This window comes from Stenella coeruleoalba (assembly GCF_951394435.1).
Source record: "Stenella coeruleoalba genome assembly, chromosome: 1".
NCBI classification, from domain to species: Eukaryota; Metazoa; Chordata; class Mammalia; order Artiodactyla; family Delphinidae; genus Stenella; species Stenella coeruleoalba.
In genome coordinates, this window is record NC_137169.1 from 44,217,938 (window position 1) to 44,239,907 (window position 21,970).

General features: G+C 44.5%; 2 protein-coding genes across 3 annotated transcripts; both read right to left on the reverse strand.

Moving 5' to 3' along the window:
• Window positions 1–602: 602 nt before the first annotated feature.
• CZIB (CXXC motif containing zinc binding protein) lies at window positions 603–8,398 on the reverse strand. Of its 2 annotated transcripts, XM_079927688.1 has the most exons (8): window positions 8,347–8,398; window positions 8,037–8,120; window positions 6,721–6,777; window positions 6,255–6,336; window positions 6,010–6,041; window positions 4,672–4,749; window positions 3,878–3,943; window positions 612–2,976 (listed from the first exon to the last, which is right to left on the reverse strand). In XM_079927688.1, exons 1-8 carry the CDS (start codon window positions 8,350–8,352, stop codon window positions 2,899–2,901), a joined length of 483 nt encoding a protein of 160 aa, XP_079783814.1. In that variant the 5' UTR covers window positions 8,353–8,398; the 3' UTR covers window positions 612–2,898. The 2 variants fall into 2 exon arrangements, with proteins under 2 accessions (XP_079783815.1, XP_079783814.1); XM_079927689.1 differs by lacking the exon at window positions 6,721–6,777 and having other exon boundaries at window positions 603–2,976.
• Window positions 8,399–10,110: 1,712 nt separating this feature from the next.
• MAGOH (mago homolog, exon junction complex subunit) lies at window positions 10,111–20,284 on the reverse strand. Its single transcript, XM_079931991.1, has 5 exons — window positions 20,127–20,284; window positions 17,289–17,347; window positions 15,985–16,095; window positions 11,511–11,593; window positions 10,111–10,374 (listed from the first exon to the last, which is right to left on the reverse strand). Exons 1-5 carry the CDS (start codon window positions 20,212–20,214, stop codon window positions 10,275–10,277), a joined length of 441 nt encoding a protein of 146 aa, XP_079788117.1. The 5' UTR covers window positions 20,215–20,284; the 3' UTR covers window positions 10,111–10,274.
• Window positions 20,285–21,970: the final 1,686 nt, after the last annotated feature.

Below are 21,970 nucleotides of genomic sequence, written 5' to 3' on the forward strand. Positions count from 1 at the left end.
GCTGGTCCCAGGGGAGCCTGCTGTGGGCCGACTGGGTCAGCAGGCTGTGGGATTGCGGATTTCTTGCCTCTCGTGTCTGTCCTCTTGTGGGTGAGGCTGGTCCAAAGGTTAGAGCAGACTTCATGGAGGGCAGGGTTGGGGCCCAGGGGGTTCTGGGACTGGTGCCTACCCACTGGTGGGTGGAGCTGGGCCCTGGGCCCTCTGGTGGGCAGGGCAGTGTCCAGAGGTGGCTCTGGGCTCATGAGGTCTTTAGCTTGTGTGCTGACAGGAGGGACTGTGTCCCCACCCAGTTAGTTGCTTGGCCTGAGGCATCCCAGCCCCAGTGCCTAGAGGCTGTTGTATGGGGTCAGGTCTTGGTGCTAATGAGCCAGAGGACGGGACCCACAGTGGTGCCCACCAGCGCCAGGGGCCATGCGGTAGAAGCAGTTCCCAAGAGTGGCTACCACCAGTGTCTATGTCCCCAGCGGAGCCACAGTCGCCCCCCCCCCCCCCACAGGAGACTCTCCAAGACCAGCAGGTAGGTCTGGCCCAGGCTTCTATCAAATTAGTGCTTTTACCCTGAGTTCCAAAGCATGTGAGGTTTTTGTGTGCCCTTTAAGTTTCTTCTTTCCCCAGTTTTGTGGGACTCCTGAAACCAAGCCCCTCTGGCCTTCAAGGCCAATTGCTCTGTGGGCTCTTCTTCCCAGTACAGGAACTCCTGTGGGAAGATCCTCTGCAATATAATTACCCTCATTTGTGGGTCATCCAGCTGGGGGTACAGGACTTGACTGTATCATAAGCCTGCCTCTCCTACCCATCTCGTGTGGTTCCTTCTTTATATTTTTAGTTGTAGATCTTTTCCAGGAGGTTCCCATATTTTTCATTGATGGTTGTTCTACAAACAGTTGTGATCTCTGTGTGCTCGTGAGAGGAGGTGAGCTAAGGGTCTTTCTACTCTGCCATTTTGACCAATTTATTGGTCATGAAACATCTTTGATAGACTTAATTCCCAGTTACCTTTGGGGGTATTTTTTTGGTTGCTGTTCCTATTGTAAATGGTATTTTCTCTTGAATTGTGCTTTACATGTTGCCAGTGTACTGAAATGCATTTGATTTCTGTATATTGATCTTAAATCCAGCGCCTGATGCTTTTGGATTCACTAAGTGGAAAATCAAAATCTGTGAAAAGTGAGTTATTTCTTCCTTTTTAGTCCTTGCACCTTACTTTCTTTTCAGTCTAAGTGCTGCGGCAGGGGCAGTGTAGGGACAGTGATGAATAGTGATCCAGGATATCCTCATCTCACCCCAGCCGTGAATGGAGTGCTTCAAACATTTCATTTGCTCCGGGTTTCCTGTAGATATCCTTTGTGAGGTAAGGGGAGTTCCTTTCTGTTCCTAGTTTGCTAAGCATCTCTATGGTTTGTTGCTGAATCTTACCGAATACTTTTTCTGCATCTGTTGACATAATCTATGTTCCATCTGTTACTGATTACTTGGGTTCCTCTACTCCCTACAAGATGAGAAAATAATTTACAATATAAAGAAAACCTTGAGATCCTTTTAGTGCTTGCCTTTATAACACATACTGGCTAGTATGGAGACTAAAACCCAGAAAGCCTGTTTATCCAGCCCGACGCTCCCTTGTTTGCTTTCAGGCCAGGCAATGGACCGTTCTAGTCGGTGGGGGCTGGTGGAGCTGCTGGCCGAGGGAGGCCAAAGAAGCCCTGCTCTGTCAGGTGCAGAAAGCACAGGCCCAGGGGCCGGGAACACAGGGGACCTAGAGGACACGTGACAGCTGCCAGACTGGAGAGGGACAGGGCAGGCATCTCTTCCCCACCCTTGGCCATGGCCAGCTTTACCTGCCTCTGAGGAGCCCCTTCCTAGAGCTCCACAGCCAGCCTCGGAGTGGGCAGACTCTCTCCCAGAGGGCCACTCAGAAAATGAAGGTAGTAATTCTTCCAAAGAATTCCAGGCTGCAGCAGAACACTGGAGAGGAGTAAGGTCTCTCGTGACAGGTTTTCCGAATGGTGGAGTCACCGGTATGAAGACGTGCGCTTGCCCTCATGACTTAACTGTGCACTGAACAACTCTATCCACTGTAAGAGGCTCTTTAGACCCAGGGATCCAGGCCCACGAGACACAGAGGCCGGGACTGTTGTCGTCACACCTCCACAGGGCTGTCCAGGGGCAGAAGAACACAGAAGTGTGACCACAAAGAGGACAAACCAGGACCATCTGGAGGAGCTAAAGGAAGCATAGAGGCTGACTCAGCATAAGGAAGAACTTTCATAGGGATTCCCTTGGTGAGAGGGATTGCCCCATCACAGCAAGTGAGCAAAGACCTGAGGACCATCTGGCAGGGATTGGAGAGAGAAGATTCATGCCAGGATGGAACTGCTGGCCTCCAAAGTCCCTTCTGTCCCTGGAATATGCAGTGACACCAATGAACAGAGTTGCCTGGGTTTACCCAAGAGCCAAGGTGGTCAACGTGACGTTCTGGCTCATGACATCATTCCGCAGGCTCCGCTGCCCTCTGTACCAATGAGTTTGACACCTCTGGTCCCCTGGGGTGGCCTGTGCTCTCCCCAAGAGCTTGAGAGCCCTTAGGAGCTCTGTGTTCCTATTTTGCAAATTGGATCAGGCTAAGATTCTGTACTGTGGGAAGGTGCCAAGAAGCCATCAAAGCCCTCCAACATGAAGGGGAGCGGAGGGAGTAGAGCGGTTGTTCATCCACCAGTGTAGCACAAACGGGGGCTTTATTGGTGGGGCTCAGGACGCTGTGACAGCCCAGCACGCAGGCTGTGAGGGCCTGGGCAGCTGCCAGGAGGCGAGACGTGAGGGGACCAGCCTCTGCACTGTGCTGCTTGGGGCACGTTGTCCCTTTTCAGTTCTTAAGAGGCAAGTGTGCAGGAAGAGGGTTCAGGACTTCACAAACTGGTGGGTGACCTCGTAGATTCCCACAGACTCCTGAGCCTTTTCGTCATAGTCAGTCCAGTCCTGTGGGAAAAGATGGCAGTGTTAGCCTCACGAGGCAGCCTGGACAGCATGGGGAGTGGAGGACTAGGACTTAAAAGGCCCAGCTCAGGCTCCGGCTCAATCTTCAGGAACACGTCAGACCCAGGACAGAGCCAGACTGCTCGGGCCTGAATTCCTACTCTTCTAGCTTTGTGATTTTGGGCAAGTCACTAACTTCTCTGAGCCTTCGTTCTGTCCTCTATTTAAAAAAAAAGAGGACAGAAGTAGATTTTACACTGAATGTTGAAAGAATCAAGAGTTAACACATGTAAAAGTATTTAGCCTAGGGCCAGGCACATATGAGAGCTCAGTAAATCCAATTACTGTTATTAGGTGCTATGCAAACTGAATGATTTTGTCCTTCCTTCCTCTGAGGCCTGACCACAAGCCTTCCTTATCTGCAAGGCAGTAACATGTCCAGTTGATTCTTGGTATTCACAGTAGTTACGTTCTACAAAGTCCCCACAAACACTGTATTAGTGAATACTGAATCACTGCTCCCAGGGGAAATAACAGGGTTAGGTTCCTGGGAGCATATGATTCTGTTTAAAAACACCTTATTTAACATACATACATATATATATATATATATATATATATATAGCTGATTCACTAATACTGAACTCACAGCCAACAGTGCTGTATCTCACACCTGAACAAGCTTGTCTAACATGTGTCTTCTCTGTAAGGCACACCCAGCTTTCCTGCGTGTGAACACTAGGCAACGCTTTAGCACTACACTTGGGGCTATCGTAAACACCAAAATCACCAACAAAAAGCACGGAAGTGTGGAGTCGGCTTCCCACTGAAGAGCCTTGTTCACCAAAAGGGTTATTCCCACCAGGTGCCCTAGAGCTCCCTGCAAGGCCCCCAAGTCCCGTACCTTTTCCTGCAGATTAATGTCACTGAAGACTGTCCCGGATTCCAGACCCTCAGCAGCAAAGCCGGCCTGCAGGTGACAGGAAGGCAGCGGTTAATCTAGGGGAACGGAGGCACTGGTCTGGCCTGTGGGGCCTGGTCAGGGAACTGGCCTTTCTCACAACACCTCTGGCATGGGAAGACAGAAATACAGTTGGGCTACTGTTCTGGAATAACTACTGAGCTTCCATGCCCTGGCAGCTGCCCTGGGACTAGAGTGGTTTCTCCAAATTAGAGCCCTGGCCCAGAAGGCAGGAGGTGTGGGGTAAACCCGTCCATTACCCTTGATTTTCTGAAACACCTGGGCACGTCACTTCCCTCTCTGGACCTCAGTTTTCTTACTTATGAAACGAGGATGACAATACTCTCTCTTCTGCCTACTTCACAGGGTTGTGAGGTGAAAATGCTACACAAATAAAGTGGCCTGAGCACTGGCTCTGGAGTCGGATAGATGTGGGTTCAAATTACAGCTCCATTGCTTACTAACTGCATCACCCTGGGCAAGTGGCAAAATCTCTGAAGTTCTTTTCTCATCTGAAAAATAGGATGTATAACTTCACAGAGTTACTGTGAGGATGAAGGGAGGTAACATTAAAAGTGACAAGCCTGGTGCCCAACATATATTAGATGCTTAATAAATAACAACTGTTATTCTTAGAAATGAGAATTCCTAGTCCACGGTCTCTGTAGGAAGCAAGTTCTACTGTCACTTCCTATACGCCCTCCCCAAAGATACAGGTTCCCCAGGAAGACATGCACCTGGGGCTGGAAATCGACTGGTTCAAGTCCTCGGCACTCAAACTCCACTATCGTCTTGAACTTCTCGTTGTCTTCGGCCTAGAAAGGAAGTGTGTTGAGGAGGTAGGTCTAACTGTGCCCTCAGGTTGACTCCACAGCCCCTGAGAGCCCAGAATGGGACTCAGGGGCAACTCATCCCGTTCTGGAAGAAGGCTGCCTTGACACCTGCTTGCCACGAGATCTTCCTGGATGTGGGCTCTGGGGTCAGAGTGCCTGGATGTGAGCTCACACACAGTTCTGCCTCTCTTTTCCTCTGGGCCTAAGATCGTCAGCTGGAGCTGAGGAAACCACTACAGGTTTATTATGAGAACCTGAACTAGGTGTAAATTGCCCAGTATAGGACCCGATACTATGCTCAATGAATGGTAGATAAAATTATCAAGATAAAAACTATGAAGAATGTTAACCTATAAGGTTTCCAGGTCATCCAAAAGGCCCCAGTACACTTCGCTGTGGCCCTTTGCTAACCATCCGCCATGCTGTCAAGGCAGGGGCTGACTCAAAGCCTTTGAAGTGGCATATGCATGTGGAGGAAGCACACCGAGGGGGGTGGTACAGCCAGGAAATTCATGCCTCCCTGACCCCTGGGCCCACAGACCCCAAGGACACACCCACACATTCATTCTCATCCTGTCATTTACTGTAGAAATGCTTCCTGCACACCAACCTTGTGTCTGGCCCTGGACTGGTTTTTGTTCGCTGGTCTGTCTCTTGCACTAGATTATGATTTACTTGAGTGCAAGTCCTTGTGTGATTTTTCCCTTTAACTTCAGGACAAAGCTGAGAATTTGGCATAAATCAGACATTTTTCAAAAATACCAAGTAGGAATGGATGAAGACACAGACCCAAAGCATACACTCCCTCCCTCACCTTTGGACTAATCTGTTAATGCAGTAACGTATAAATACTTAATAAAATCAAATATCAAGGATGGATGCACTGTCTCATCCATGGATTCAGAGAAGGCTCACTAGCCCTCCACGATGTAGACAAGGCAAGTGTTCCCAGTGATGGAAACGGAGTGGCCAGGTTGGGTCAGAGGTCCCCCAGGCTCCCACAGCCCAACACTTACAATAGCCTAGTTACGAGTCTTTCCTGCCGAGCACTCAGTCAGGGTAAGGTGAATGAATGACTGACAGCGAATGAATGACTGAGTGAATGAACGAACAAGTAAGCACATGAAGTCCGTCAGTTCCATGTAGGTCACTCTGGTGCAGATATAACTCAAGAACCCAGGCCTCCTAGTTCCCGGCTTGGATCTCATCCCCCCATGCCTGCCACTGCAGCAGGAAACTTACATTGTAAGGTTTGATGGTGCTGCTCAAAATCTCTGAAATGTAAAAGAGAAGACAAAGTCGATTGAAGTCCATATCCCGGCCCCAGCCAGGTACCCAGATGTGGCTCTGGGCAAGAGTCTACGGCAGAAGCTTGGATACCTCAGGCCTGGGTCCACCCACAGGTAACATGAGCATGCTTTCGGTCTGGCACCACAAAGCCGATGGCCAGCCTGGCAGAGGTCAGTCAATATCCATGGCCTACCTACCAATGGAGTTTTCCCTTGAACACAGCTTGCACTTCTGGACCATGGAGGCACTGCCACGGCCTCCCTTCAGTGCCACGTTGTCCTGGCAAGCAGTAAACAGAACCTCTAGTCACATATCAGTCAGATGTAAGGGTACCCAGGAGACCCAGTCCTACCACTTATTATCAATTAATATTATAACTATTTAAATACACACCATCTATATCTATCAAGACCCAGACAGGGTGAGCAACTTGCTAGGACAAGAATCCTGGGAAGGCTTCTTGAGAGCGAGGAAAGGACTTCCCCTTGATTTTGAACTCTGCCTCACATCCCAAAGCCCATTGTTCCCAGTTGATCACACTCTGCCTGCCCTCCCAAACCACAAAAAGTGGGGTCCAAAGACCGGGGAGGTGAGGGCCACATATCCCTGCCCAGAGGCCTATGTGTGTCTGTATATGGTTATAGTGGTGGGGGGAGCAGTTACCATCAGCCGAATGTACTGCCACTTCTCTGAAATCTCACCACAGTTGCCACATTTCATCTTGGGGAGGGGGAAAAAGAGTATTAGTAAAGAAGTTGGCTCAGTTGGGCAGATGCTGAGGGAAGGGTAAGAACAGTGTGAGGTGGGCAGGCTCATCATCTTGTCAGCAATCTTACCTCATCCTTACGACCAGCCCCACTAAGGACAGAACCAGACTTCTCTCTGGGCAAAGTGTTTCTCGTGTTGGCTTGCTCATCCTCCTCTAAGAAGTCCCCAGTCTGGCTAGGGATTCAAGGCTCAAGTAGTACAGAAATGGCTTCAAAGTCGTCCCCCCCCCCCCCCCGCCCCTGTTGAGTTAGGAGCTTCCTGTGTGTCCTTACAGGCCCTGTAGGTTCCTGGTAAAAGTATTTATCACTCTGTTGCTACTCCTTCTTTGTCTCCTTCTCTAGACCCTGCTTTTTGAAGCCAGGAAACATCAACTCCTCAAATAAGCCCTGGCACTCGGGCTTCAAAATATTTGGAAATAAAGGTGGGCAGAATGCTTCCTGAAAGATAGGGCTTTTGTCAGGTACTGAAGGATTCTGGGATTTAGACTAAAAGGAAAACAGATCAGAAGCTCCGGGATCTGGGAGAGTAAAGGACCTCAAACTGCTCAGTTAAGAAGAGGACCTCTGTATACCATCCCACTAGAATACCAGATTTACCAATACAGGATGGGGAATTAAGAATGGAGCCATGCACAAAATTAAATGATTTCACAGTAAGTAAAACCTAAACAACAAAAGAGAAGGTGAAATTACTCTTACTAAATCATCACAAGATCCCTTCAAGTAGCCTTTCGTTTAGTGTTTGTTTACATACCATGAAATATGTTACGGAGGAAAAAATTACAAAAGATATTTCAAGATACTGCCAATTAAGAATTAACCAGTAGGGCTTCTCTGGTGGCGCAGTGGTTAAGAATCCTCCTGCCAATGCAGGGGACACGGGTTCGAGCCCTGGTCCGGGAAGATCCCACATGCCGGGGAACAACTAAGCCCGTGTACCACAGCTACTGAGCCCACACGCCTAGAGCCCGTGCTCTGCAACAAGAGAAGCCACCGCAATGAGAAGACTGCGCACCGCAACGCAGCCAATAAATAAAATTTTTTAAAAAGAGTTGACCAATAAACTTAAAAAAGCAAACATAAAATTCTACCCAGAAGAAAAGAAAACATTTAATAAGCATTTCTCATCTAGCTGGAGAGAAAGCTCCTGTTCACCACTGAGACAGGGTGGGAAACCTTTACGCGGCCCTGGCGCCCCCACCACAGCCTTACCTTCAGGTACCACCGGAAGTCCTCGCCCACTGGCCGGAGGTTGGTGACATTCTCCAGCGTGGCTTTGAGCTGCAGCGCAATTTTCTGAGAGGAGGAGAGCCAGGGCGACGGCGTCAACAGCGCCCGGGCAGCCCCGCGCCTAGCCCCTGCCCGGCCCCGCCCCTCTCCTCCCCTCCCGGCACGAGCTGTGCCTCCCCGCTCCTTCTCAGCGCGAGCCCACTCCCCTCCTTCCCTCCTGGTGCGACCTCCTGCCTCCCAGGTTCTCGCCACCTCCCGGCCTCTGCCCAGGCAGTAGCTCGCCTCCGCTTACCCCCATAGCGACCCGGCTCAGCCGGCGCTGGCTGCGGCCACTGCTTTCCGGCCCGTCGTAAACGGCGGGCGCCGCATGCGCACCCTCGCTGCGGCTCTGGGCGGGGCGCGGGGCGGGTCTCAGCGCGCCGGGGCTACCCCCGCACACCTGGCTTTTTCTCCCAGGCAAAGTGGTCTTGTGGAGGTAGGCTGAGTCCGCAACTAGCCGGTGCTCAGACCCGCGGAAGGCTGCCTCCAGCAATCGGTAATTCCAGATATTTACTGAACGCCATGCTAGTCTGAGGGGTACCGCAGCAAACAAGACAGTCCTGCCCGAAACCTCTGCGGGGTCCGCTTCCTGCCCTTCAGACTCTGCCTTCCCTCACCCGACCTCGCGCTTGGTCCCTGCCTGCCCTTGGAGGCTTCTTAGATCACGTTCACCCAGCCCAGGGCCGGCTTCGTAGGTTTGAGAGACGGGACCTTTTTCATCTTTAAACTGCTCCTTCCTCCTTCCCCCAGGGGACCTTTCAGGGGGTTGGCTCGTGCACATGTCCTCATTGTGGTCGCCAAGACTGGACACTCCCTTTCAGCTGGCTCTTCTCTGAGTTCCTGGTTTATTTTCTGTCATACATTTACTGAACCTGTGCTCTTGTGCAGGGCACAGCTGAGACCATACAGAAGCTGTGAGCATTATAAGGAACAGCCTGTTTGAGGCTTTTACAGCTTCCTGAGGTCTAGTTTCTTTAAAATTTGGAGTGACTCTTTTCGGATGTCTACTTTGCCACGAATTTACCTGATTGCCAGGTACCCTTCTGTAGCAGAGGGTGCACTATAGCCAGGAAGCCTGACATCTCAGGTCCCAGATCTGCACCTAAGTTGCTGCCCTGTAATCTTTGAAGGAGGCAGAGTGTGTGTGTGTGTTGTGGAGGAACACTTGCCTAGGAGTCACCAGACTTGGGACCTGTCCCAAGTTGGCCTGTCTTGAGGGATGTTGAGCTCACCCTAATCACCTCCCCTCAGTCAAATGAGATTTATCAGGACCTAGTTCCTTTCAGCGCCCACTGTCTGTTCAGTCAGCAATTTGCCTCATTAAGGAAGCCATGCAATTTAGCAGCAAGAAAAAGTTCCTACAGATTTACCTGCTGAAAAAAATCCCCACACTATCTACAACAACTAGGTTGCTTCTTAATGGCCGCTGGTATTCTGATTTTAAAATGAATTATTGGAAAAATTTTTGAGACCAGGCATTTTATCCCTTATAATGTATTAAACCAAATATTTCCCCCCATACTGAAGTAGCTTCAGATATATCTATAAAGGTGATTTTAAAACCCCCAACCTCAGTTATTAAGCTGGATGAAAACAACAAAACCCAAAATACCAACCACAATACTATTTCACATCTAAAAAATTAACAATACTTCATTAATACCAAATATTATGTTCAAATTTCCTTAATGATGTCAATTTTACATTTCCTGAACCATGATCCAAATAGGGTTCAAATGTTGTATTGATTGTGTGTCTCTCAAATCTCCTTTTATAGGTTCTCACTCCATCTCCATTTATTTTATGTTTGTAGCTTATTTTTTGAAGAAATCAGATCCCTTGTCCTGGAGTTTCCCAGGACAAGGATATTGATTGGATTTCCACTGTATTTATTAGCATGTTTCTCTATTCTTTTACTTCCTGTAAACTGGTAGATATATGTATAGAGTTGATTAGATTTTTGGCAATACTTCACATAGCATGTTAGTGTTAAAAAGTAATTGAGAAGAGTGCACATGTTCGGGTCTTTATAATAAAAATTGCATTTTGTTACGTATTTATTAAAGACAATCATTTCTAGTTTATAAAAAAAAATCCTGCCCTGATATACACAAAAATGTCTTGATAATGGTAATTAAAAGCAGCACTCCCACCCCCCTTGTGTCCACACAAATATTCAATCTAGATTGGCTTGATCTTGAAGTGTAATCCAATAAGACTGAAGACCAAACACTTCAGGTCCTGGACAAGATAATAAAATACTCGTAAGCCTTCTGGATCCCTATAATGCAAGAAGAAAAAAATGTTTAAAAAGCTGAGAAAACTCAGCAAAAAAATACCATTTACTAACCCAGATTATTTATGTACCAGGATATTCCTCATAGAGGTATTTACAGAATTAAAACTTTGAAAACAACCCAGTGTCCAAAAAGAAAAAGCCTATGTACTATATATTAAAATGTAATATTATGAGGTAATTTAAAATGTTAAGGTTTCTTCTTAATGAGGAAATGCTTATATTAAGTGGGAAAAAATCATGATTAAAGTAACAGACTGTTGATCTCAATTACATTTTTTGTGCTTTAAAAGACTATATATATTTTTTAAAGCACAGGAAAAAGACAAGAAATACTTTAAGATTAATGGTTATCTAATTGATAAGTTTACGGGCTATTTTCACCTTTCTACTTTTCTGTATTTCCTATATTTTCAACAATGAGCATGTATTACTTTCAGAATTAGGAAAACTTATTTTTGAAGTAGTACTAAGCAGGACCAAGAGGCTGAAGATTACTACAGCATAACTGGGTAAGAACAAGACTGTTCACAGGAAGACAGTTATGCCTAACATGTACTAAAGGTGAGCCATATCTAACCCCAAATCCTCAAAGCACAAGAACCAAAGAGGTTGCCAAATTCTAAGGATTCTTTGTGGCATGTAGATTCATGTCTCAACTTTATATTTTACCCTACTGACAAAATGAATTTTTAAACTTATATTCTGAATAATTTCAAGTTTCACTAAAGTCAGGCTTTAAGATGTGCTATCGGAATAGCCAACACGGAGGAAGGTGTTCAGACTCATTGATTCTACAGTTTATTTCCAGCACTTGTTTTTTTGTGTTTCATTTCTGTTCTGGCCAGATTCTTACCCACTTTGGCTGCTCTTATGGCATTACTCTGTGTGTGTTACTGAGAAGCTCTTATTAGCAATGATTGACTAAAACACCAAAAGCAAAAGGAGCAAGCCCTTGAAAATATATAATTTGGAGTCTCTCTATTGAGGGGGACAAAGCTGACCAATTCTGTCTTACATTTGTACCAGATCTTCCCATAATGGTCCCAATTTGGTTAAGGGTTTCATATCAGCCTGCTCTAAAACAGACACATCTGGATATAAGGATCATGGATACTTACTTGGATTGATTGACATCAATAAGGGAACCAATTTTTGATGTTGTGAAAGAAATATGTTCATCTCCAATGACAATTTCAAGCTCCTAGAAACATGAAATGTCAGTTTGAATTGGATTTTTCATCAGTCACACAGGAGAAGGGTTCATCATCTGCCAAATCACATAGACTATAATACAGTTGGCCACATTCCCAAGACCAGTTCAATCTGAGCCCTAAACTGTACTGGGCACTGGAAACAAAGAGATAAATAATTGGTATGAGATAAATACTGGTTTAGCCCTTGAGTAGCTTATACTCTTAGAGGAAGTTGTGTGTGTGAGGCTCCACCATTTAGAAGAATTTACATCATGCTTTGTATAGGAGTTTTCATTGTTAACAGTGTGGAGTAACATGTATAAATCTGTTTCACGAATACCAAGGATCTAACTTTTCTGGGCAACATGGGACAAGCAAAAGAATTCCAGACCCTGAGCAGATCCCAGCTTTGTCACTTACTAGCTGTATGCCCTTGGGTCTGAATTTCTGAAGAGTGAAAGAAGTACTATAATCTTAAAAAAAAAAATCTATTGGGTGGGGAATTGGAGGGCAGTGCCTATGGGACAGATCAGCAAAACCAAACAAACATCTCTGCCCTTGTGGAACTTACAATCTATTTTTTAAAAATTTATTATTTATTTATTTATTTAATTTTTGGGGGGCTGAATTGGGTCTTAGTCGCAGCATGTAGGATCTTCATTGAGGCATGCAGGATCTGCTGCTGCAGCGCTCGAGCTCTGCCTTCGTTGAGGCACGTGGGCTTCTCTCTAATAGTGGCTTTAGCTGCCCCGCAGCATGTGGGATCTTAGTTTCCCTGACCAGGGATTGAACCCGCATCCCCTGCACTGGAAGGAGGATTCTTTACCACTGGACCACCAGGGAAGTCCCAAACTTACAATCTATTGAGCTCTACTTCTTAACACTCAGATTTGAAAATGTTAATATTTTATCATATCTGTGTCAGATTTCTTTTTTAAGAAATATTAGCGTTTAGACCCACCTCCCACTCTGTTCTCCTTCCTGCCTCCCCAGAAGTTGGGGTGTATTCTTTCCAATCATGATTTTATATTAGGTAGTATATTTTTAAAATTTTACATAAATGATCGTACTATATCTTTTTGCTTTTTTCATTCAACAAGGGTTTTTGTTAATTTGTTTTTTATTGAGTTAACATTGTTTTTTTGTTGCTGTTGTTGTTTTTGGCCACACCATGCAGCTTGTGGGATCTTAGTTCTCTGACCAGGGATTGAACCTGGGCCCACGGCAGTGAAAGCAACGAGTCCTAACCACTGGACCACCAGAGAATTCCCATATTGGGTTAAAATTGGTTTAAAAGTTTCATGTGTACAATATTATATTTCTACTTCTGTAAATACTAGTGTGCCCACCACCCAGAATTTAGTTTCCATCTGTTACCATACAGTTGATTCCCTTTACCCATTTTGCAACACCCCCTCCCCACCTCCCCCAGCCCCTTCCCTCTGGTAACCACTACTCTGATTTCTCTATCTATGTGGTTTTGTTTGGCTTGTTCATTTATTTTGTTTTTTGTTTTCAACAAAGTTTTTGTAGGTAGATCAAGTCCATTAGTTTTAAATGCTTTAGAATATTCATTTCCCTATTGAAGCAGACTTAAGTTTCCAATTTTTGTTTCTATAAACCATGTGGCAAAGATATCCTTCTATGCATCTTGTGTATATATGTGAAAATCTCTCTAGGAAATTCCTAGAAGGTAAACATATTTTCAGCTCTGCTAGACACTAACAAATCGTTCCCTAAATGGTTGTAGCAATGTTGTTTCCACCAGTATATATGAATCCCCCTTTTCTTTCTCATATCCTTTTTAAAACTTGGTGCCTTTTTTTTTTTTTTGACCGTTCTAATAGGTCTGACATGGTATTTCACTGTTGTCCTCATTTTCACTTTTCAAATAAAACTGTAAATGTTTTCATAAATTTATTGCCCACTTGTTTTTCCAGTTCTGTAATTGTCTATTCATAACCCTTACACATTCTGCCACTAGTTTACCTTTTTATTATTAATTTGTAGTTCTTTATATATTCTGGATTGAAATGCTTTGCCAGTTATGTTTTGCAAATACCTTCCTCTAACCTGTGGCTTATCTTTCTATTTTATCTTGATATCTTTAGATAAAAAGAAGTTTTAAATTTAAAGAAGTCAAATTTACTAATCTTTTCCCTTGAGGAGTTTAAAAAACTTCTCTACCCGGAAATAATAAGACAGTCTATATTTTCTTTTATGTTTTAAAATTTTGCTTTATTTCTATAAATCGTCTAATTAAAAAATACTCTGTAACTATATTGCCAATCAACTTGGTATACTTTGTTAAACAGTCCATCCTTTTTCTATTAATTTGAAAGCTCAACTCTGTCATATACTGTTCCAAGTTCCCGTATACTCATGGGTCAATGTTTCTGGGTTCTCTATTCTGTCCCATTGGTTTAGTGGTCAATTCCTGAGGCAATGTCACCATACAAATGACTATAGTTTTATAAGAAATCTTCAAAATTATCTTGGCTACTCTTGCCCCTTTGATCTTCCATGAATTAGAGGCTCCATCAGGTTTTAGGAAAAATTGTGTTGTGATTTTGATCTGAATTGGAATGAATTTATAAATTATTTTGGTGAAAATCGATATAATATTGAGTCTTCCCATCCATAAAAATGATACATATTTTTATGTCCTTCTGTAAAGCCCTTTCCCATAAGTTTTATATATCTTGTTAAATTCACTCCCAAGTTCTGTATAGCTTTTGTTGCTGTTATGAATGGGATTTTGTTTTTAATTACACTATCCAGTAGGTTGTTGCTGGTATATAGGAGTATGCCTTGCCCACTTCACAGGACTATTGTGAATGTTGAATGAGCTAATGGAGCTGAAAATTTTATCAATCCTAAAGCAAAATACGTGTATATATAGTATTACTAAGATCTCATGAACGTTAATTAAAAAGTTAACTTGAGGGCTTCCCTTCCCTGGTGGCGCAGTGGTTGAGAGTCCGCCTGCCGATGCAGGGGACACGGGTTCATGCCCCGGTCCAGGAAGATCCCACGTGCCGTGGAGCGGCTGGGCCCGTGAGCCATGGCTGCTGAGCCTGCGCGTCTGGAGCCTGTGCTCCGCAACGGAAGAGGCCACAACAGTGAGAGGCCCGCGTATTGGGAAAAAAAAAAAAAAAAAAAAAAAAAAGTTAACTTGAGTAAGTACTGAGGATGAGATTTTTTTCACTCTTCCTCAAGAGTTGGCCCATCATTCTGAGGTTAATTAGAATAAGCTTATACGAGTTTTCATATTAATTTAATAAATATAATTATTATTGAGCTTTTACTATACACTGGCACTATTTCAGTCACTAGAGATATAGCAGTGGAAAAAAACAGGTAAAGTCCTTGTACTGAAGGAGTATGCATGTGTATGTGTACGTCTGTTGCAGTGGAGGAGGAAGAGGGATGCATAAGGAAAATCAAACAAGGCAATTTCAGACAATGATAAATGCTATGAAGACAAAAACCAGATTTTTTTTAAGTGGTGGGGAAAGGCATTTTAGATTGGATGGACAGGCAAGACATCAATCACTGAAGAAATGACATGTGAAGACCTCAATAATAAAGACAGTCTTGGATAGAATGTTCCGGGCAGCATGTAGGAAATGCAAAGGTCCTAAACTAAGAACCACCTAGGTGTATCTGAGTAACAGAAATAAGACCGGTGAGGTCTGAACACAGTGTGAGATGGTGAGAATAGTAGAAGGTAAGGTGGGAGTTTGGACTTTATTTTAAATGCAGTGGGAAGCCACTGGAGAGTTTAAAATTAGTGGAAGAAACCAATTTACATTTTTAAAGATTACTCTGGCTTCAGGAAGGAAAAAATGGGCTGTACAGGACAAAAGAAGAAACAACGAAATCAATTAGAAGTCTGGATTAGGAAAGCAGCATTAAAGTGGAAAGAAAACCTTTCCTATTCTGTCAAATATGACAGTGGCTTTTATTTTTTAATTGCCACAATGTTTTCAGAATAAATATCTAAGCCATGAATTTAAACAGATATACTTAGTTGCCTGCGTGATTTTCCATTAGATTGTTGAAATAACTATGTTTTATTTATCTCTGTATCCTCACAACGTTTTGTCCATAGTCGTTACTCAGTAAGTAATATGGGCAGCAAGTACTCTGAGAAGCAAGGGAGGGATCACAAGAGGAAATTAAGGGCTGGGCTCCAGGTGGGGAGCAGCACCACCTGCTCTCCCCGATCCTCTGTGTGGGATTAGTGCTTTCTTAGACCAACGTGCTGGGAATCTGCTCTGTGTAGGGCTCCATATCGCACACCCATACATGAGTATATTCAGTGTCACATGCAGAGCAGTAAACCTCATCTTATTTGTAAGATTTCTGCACGGTGGATAGTTGCCGAAACACCCACCTGCCGGCCCACTCGGTCAGGAGGAGGCCACAGAGCATCATCCTCTTTGGTAATTTCACTGTCATCAATTATTCTCTTCAGTTCCTCCATCACACTTCTATGTACATAAGCCTGAAAGCAAGTTAAAAAACAGAATTTAAACTGTATCGCTAAGCAGCATTCTGACTCAGATAGTGATGAAAAATAAAAGACTACTCATGAAAACTTACTTCTGGCACCTCTGTAAGTGGGAAGACATTCCGGCTTGACCTCAGCATGCCAAGAGGACAGCAGGGTCAGAAGTGCCCAATGACTACACCTCAGTCCCCCAACTAGTTGCTTCTATTTCTTGGTACATCCTGTTCATGTGGACCTACTCCTTGCCTACCTAAAAAACTCACACTTGAGCCCCAAACAAAAGATGTGTGAGTAACTCTGGTTAATTTTAACTAAATGACATGCTTCTGAAGAGCAGAGATATGTCTTTTACATTTCACATATTAGTCCACATTAAAAAAAACTGTGAGGATGCTGACATGTGTGGGTAAGCATAATACTGATTGCTAATTAAATACAATAGCATGAGAATATACTGACTGTTAAGACATTTTCAAATGTGACAAAGTGGTTAAAAGAATAACTTTGATGAAACCTTAATGGTGTGGTGGAAATCATGCCAAAATGGAGCACACTGACTCGACAAAGGCAGGCATAGGTCTGAATTCCTGCTCAATCTCTTACTAGGAGGTCTAACTTTGTACAAGCCCCATAATTAATATCTGGGCCTTCACTGTCTTATCTTTAAAGGGTATATAATACCACCCATCACAGAGACTTACAGTAAGGGTTAAAATAAGCTCACAGATGTAATACCTAGTGTCATGCCTGGCATCTAACATGCATTCAGTGATGTTAACTGCTTTCCCATGCTCCCTTTCCCCCATTCAAATGCAAATTAAAAGAGCTCTATTGAGTGCTAGGTACCAGGGAATATATCAAACACTAAGTTAGTGGGGGGGTGGGTTTTCTGTTTTTGCAGATTAAGCAACTGAAACTTATCAAGTTCAACCAGGAAGTGTGCCCAAGGTCACAAGGTTAGTAAGTAGCAGATTCAGGGTTCAAACCAAGATTTGCAAGACTTCAATGATTACCCCTTACCGATTCAGCATTGTTAAAGAAAATATAAACTAAAAGAAGATTTGAGAAAAACTTTAGAAGCTATCTACAGATATGTCTATACTTCCCTATTCTTTATCTTTCAATACTACTCACAGAAAGAACAAAAACAGGACAAAAGGCTAAACGGCTCTCAGAGGATTCATTACCTCTTTTCTGATCATGACATCATTTTTGTAATTGCTGTTGTTGGCGTATCTCAATTTCCCTGTGAGGGGCAAAAAACAAATTCAATATATAATAAAAACATATAAATAAAGCCTGCCTTATCAGTAAACAAAGGATGTTGCCGCCATCAAGCCACCAGCCACACCACTCCCAGCTCCCTCCCCACGGGTGCACCCTAAGGGGATTCAGGATGGGGGAAACAGGATACTGGCCCTAGATAGTTAAGGTGCATATCAAAGGAATGATCTCAAGCAGCCAAGCAAGAACCTCTACATAGGAAAGTGCTAACTTCTTTAACTTGAGCTGTCTGGTATTTCTTTAATTAATAGTTAATTGTAATATTTTGATGTTCTGACTACCTGTTTTTTTTTGTCTTTGGGTTTTGTTTTGTTTTTTTTGCACAAACTCCTATATATCCTGGCTCATCCCTTACCTCTTCGGAACAGTCCCCCAAAGCTATCTGAGAGCCTGTCTCCCAGGCTTAAGTCCTCAGTATTTCTGCCAAATAAAACATAATTCTCAATCTTTAGGTTGTGTTTTTTTTTTTTTTTTTCAGTCGACACTATTAAATAGCCTCCTAGCCAAAAATACAGCTGACAATGAATTACAATTCTTGCAAAAGCCAGCTCAGGTGTGAGAAAAGAACAGGCTTTTGTGACTGGCAAATCATGTCTCTGCAGGTTAATGTCCTCAGCTGAAAATAGGAGTAATTGATAACTCACCTGCACCCAGGGCCTTCTAAGGCTCAAGAGTGGTGAAAATTTCTGAAAACTGTAAAACACTTTTTACATATATTAACATGTGGCTGTGAAAAACTCCCATCTATCCTTATGATGGAAAAGCTGTGGATTTATTATTGAGCATATTTGGTATACAAGGCCCTTTGTGCATATGTGCATCTAACAGGCTAATTTGGGTATACAGGGTGGATATGAAGGAGAAGATAAAAGGAAATAGAGGAGATAATTATTTCCCTATAGAAGGCACACTAAAAAGAGCCAAATTAATTGATGCCTCACTGCACTGTCTCTCTGCCTCAAGTCTCTCTCCTTTCAGGTCACTCTCCATACAGTGGATAAAGTGATATAGTAACAGATGGCTCTGACTAGGTTACTCTAACACTCTGATACTGACAATGGCTTCCCACTGCCTTCTTGATAAAATCCAAATTCCTTAACGTGGCTTACTGTTAAGCTGAGCCCCTTTCCAGCCTCACTCCTATAATAGTCCTCTCTCACAGAGCTGGAGTTAATCAAACTACAGTTGACCCTTAAACAACGTGGGGGTTAGGGGCGCCCACCCTCTACACAGTCGAAAATCCGAGTATAACTTAAGAGTCAGCCAGCCCTCTGCATCTGCGGTTCCTTGGTATCTACGGTTCCTTACCCGAGATTCAACCAACTGTGGATCATGTAGTACCATAGTATTTACTCTGTAAAAAAATTTGCATATAAGGGGACCCATGCAGTTCAAACCTTTGTTGTTCCAGGGTCAACTGTCTTGGTTTCTGCCTGAAACATCCTATGCACTTTTTGGGGTTTCAGCCTCCTTGCTGTTAATGCTGTCCAAAATGCCTTCCTGACTCATCTGCCTAACCAACTCCTACACATTCCTAAAGACTCACACCCGCCTTCCCCGTGTCATTTTATACAGGAAGCCTTCTTTGACCCTTCAGGATAGGTTAGGTGCCTTCTTTCTGCTCCTAGAATCTTCTGTTTCTTTCTACCACAACACCCAATACACTGTCTTGCTATTGTTAACAAAATTTTCTCTACAATTGGGGCTTGTCAGTTCATCTTTGTGCCCCCATTTACTGGAAGTTTTCTGTCATCTTTGACTCCTTTTCCTTCACCATACTGGCCACGCCCCAAATCCTATCAATTGGCAGTCCTTTTGGTTCTGCCTCCAACAGTATCCTAAATCCTTCCCTCTACTTTTACTATCACTCTAGTCCCAACCAACATCCTTTTTGTCTTAACAACTGTAACCGTCTCCCATTAAGTAGTTGCCATTCTTGCCCGTTCTGCACGTAATAGTTACAATACTTTTTCAAGAACAGATTACATCTCTGCTTGAAACTTTCCAATTGCTTCCTGCTGCACTTAGAAAAAAATCTAAACTCTACCATGAACTATAAAGACTACATGGTGTGGCCCCTGCATACTTATCCGACATCATCTCCTACCATCCTCCCCAGAGTTCAGTACTCTTCAGCCACGCTGGGCACCTGAAACATGCCTAGCTCATCTCTGCCCTACGGCCTTGACACTTGTTTCTCTCTCTGCCTAGAATGCTCTTCTTCCTGAGCTTCACAAAGCTGGCTCCTTCTTGGCAATTAGATCTCAGTTCAAACATCTGCTCTTCAGAGAGTTTTGCAATGGCCACCCTTTCTAAAAGCGGCCCACCAGCAATTATTTCATCATTTTGTTTTATTTTCTGACCACTCATCACTATCTGGAATTTTTTTTTTTTTTTTACTATCTCCCAGCACGAGGATACAAGTTCCATGAAAGAGAAAGCCTGCGCATCGTTCACTCCTGCACCCCAGAATGTGGAACAGAACCTGGCACAAGATAGGCGCTCAAGTAATGTTTGTTGAATGAAGCATTATGGTCAAAAACGTCACTAAACAGAAGTCCCTACACACATACAGAAAGAACCAGTGGAGAGGACATAGGATCGTTCCCTCCAAATCAGCGCCTCACAGCCATCTGTCCCTTCCTCCTCCAGTTCCTCGTACATTCCGGACCCCCGGCCTCCCCACTAGACCGCCCCCGGGCCTAGTCCTCGCTCCCGGGGAGCGGGGAGGCTTCTCTCACCGTCCGGCCGGAACTCAAACTCCAGGAATTCGTGGCCGAATTTGCCCTTGTGACCCACATAGTAACGCAGATAGAAATCACTCTCCATAGCTGGCAAAAGGCAACCAAGACCAAACTTTAATTGCAATCCTCACCGCCGCCGTACGCGCCCGACACTGACGTTTACGGCGGCGCGCGGAAGTGACGTCAGGCAACGGCACGGCCTGTAGCGGAGAGACCCCCTCCCTAAGCCGTCCACCCGGAGGTGGGACAAGGCGCCTGCGCCCCTCCCGTCCGAATGAAGCTGCATTTCCCCGGAGGCGGGGTCTGTGCAGCCCTGCCGGCTCAGCCCGAGGCGTGAAGGGCCTGAGGCTGGTCGACCTGCCTTCTCCTGGGCTTGAGGCCGGAAGCCGTCCGTGGACTTCTGGGCCCCGCGGCGGGGGGCGGGGGTCTGGAGGTCGCGTTGCCTGACCTCGGGCTTAACACCCGGAATCCTGCGTCCCCCCAGGCTCCACCTCCATTTGGGACACCCAACTGTGTGGGTCGGAAAAGGCCCTTCACCGTCTCTGGACCTAGGTCGTCTCATCAGTAAAATAGGGTTAAAGGGAGACCTCAAGGGAGAACGTAGCGTACCACGGTGAATGCGTCTAACGTACGCTCCGACTGAACTCTGCCTGTTTAAGGATCAGTTCTAGAAATCCTTCTCAGCCACGCTTTCCCTGAATCCGCAGTGGAGCTTTTCATTTCCCTGCAGCTAACTCGGCCGCACTTATCCCGCATTTTATCTCTTTCTACCTTTTATTTCTTCCTTTCCCTTTCTACCTCACGGGTCTCTAGATGAGGTGCTGTGAATAGGACTTAAGTTGAATATTTGATCTCCCACTCCCCAGCACAGCTTACCCAGCAGTGATTCTCGGCCCGGCCTGCGCAATCGGATCGCCTTGGAGCACCTAAAAAAATACTGGTGCTTGGGCCCTACCCCAAACCAATTCAACCAAAATCTCCTACAGTGGACCTGTGTGTCGGTATCGTTGTTTTGTTTTGTTTTGCAGAGCTCTCCAATTGAGTCAGGATTGAGAATTACTGCTCAAGAGGCTCTTGTCTTTTCAGGCCAAAGTGGTTGACCTCTGTGAAGGCTTTCTGGCTATGGAAAAATTTTCCTCCTTGCTTAGGCCAAGGGCAACAAAACTCCTAATTAGTAGAAGCCTGCTGTAGTTCATCTAAGTTCCAGCCAGAGGGGAAAATGGAGTTGGATCTAGAGACAATGCCGAAATGGCATCATTCTTGGCGCCTGTAACTACACTATTCTGTATTTGGGCTAGTGGTCTCTTCTCATTCCCAGTCTTGCCATTACTACTTTTCTCCCAGAAAAAGAATTGGTAGCAGAGTGTAGAGTGGGTGTGATGGGGGGAAAAAGTCACTGGAGATTTGTATTAAAATAATCCCTTGTGTGACAGTGATTCACTGTGACCAAAGGTGAACTGATTGAATTTTTTGGACCTCAGGTTTCTTATCTTTAAAATGAGCATAATAATGTTATACATCTGGCAGAACTGTTGCAAGGATAAGAAACAATGTCTTGGAAATTGAAAAATACTTTGTAAACTGTAAATTACTATAAGGCATCTTATTAAAAAAAAAGTGGATGTGGGTGACAACAAGGGACTTGTATAAAAAAGAGAAGGGATCCACCGTGTATTAGGCACCTAATAAATGTCAACCCCTAGGCTGAGTCTGTTTACAAGTGCTTGTTCTTCGAATCCTCATGACAATCTTGAGGTGGTAGTTGGAGTTAAGTATTTAGAGACATTGGGTAATTACCACAAGGTTATTTTCCAAGAGCGAAATTATAAAAAATTATAATG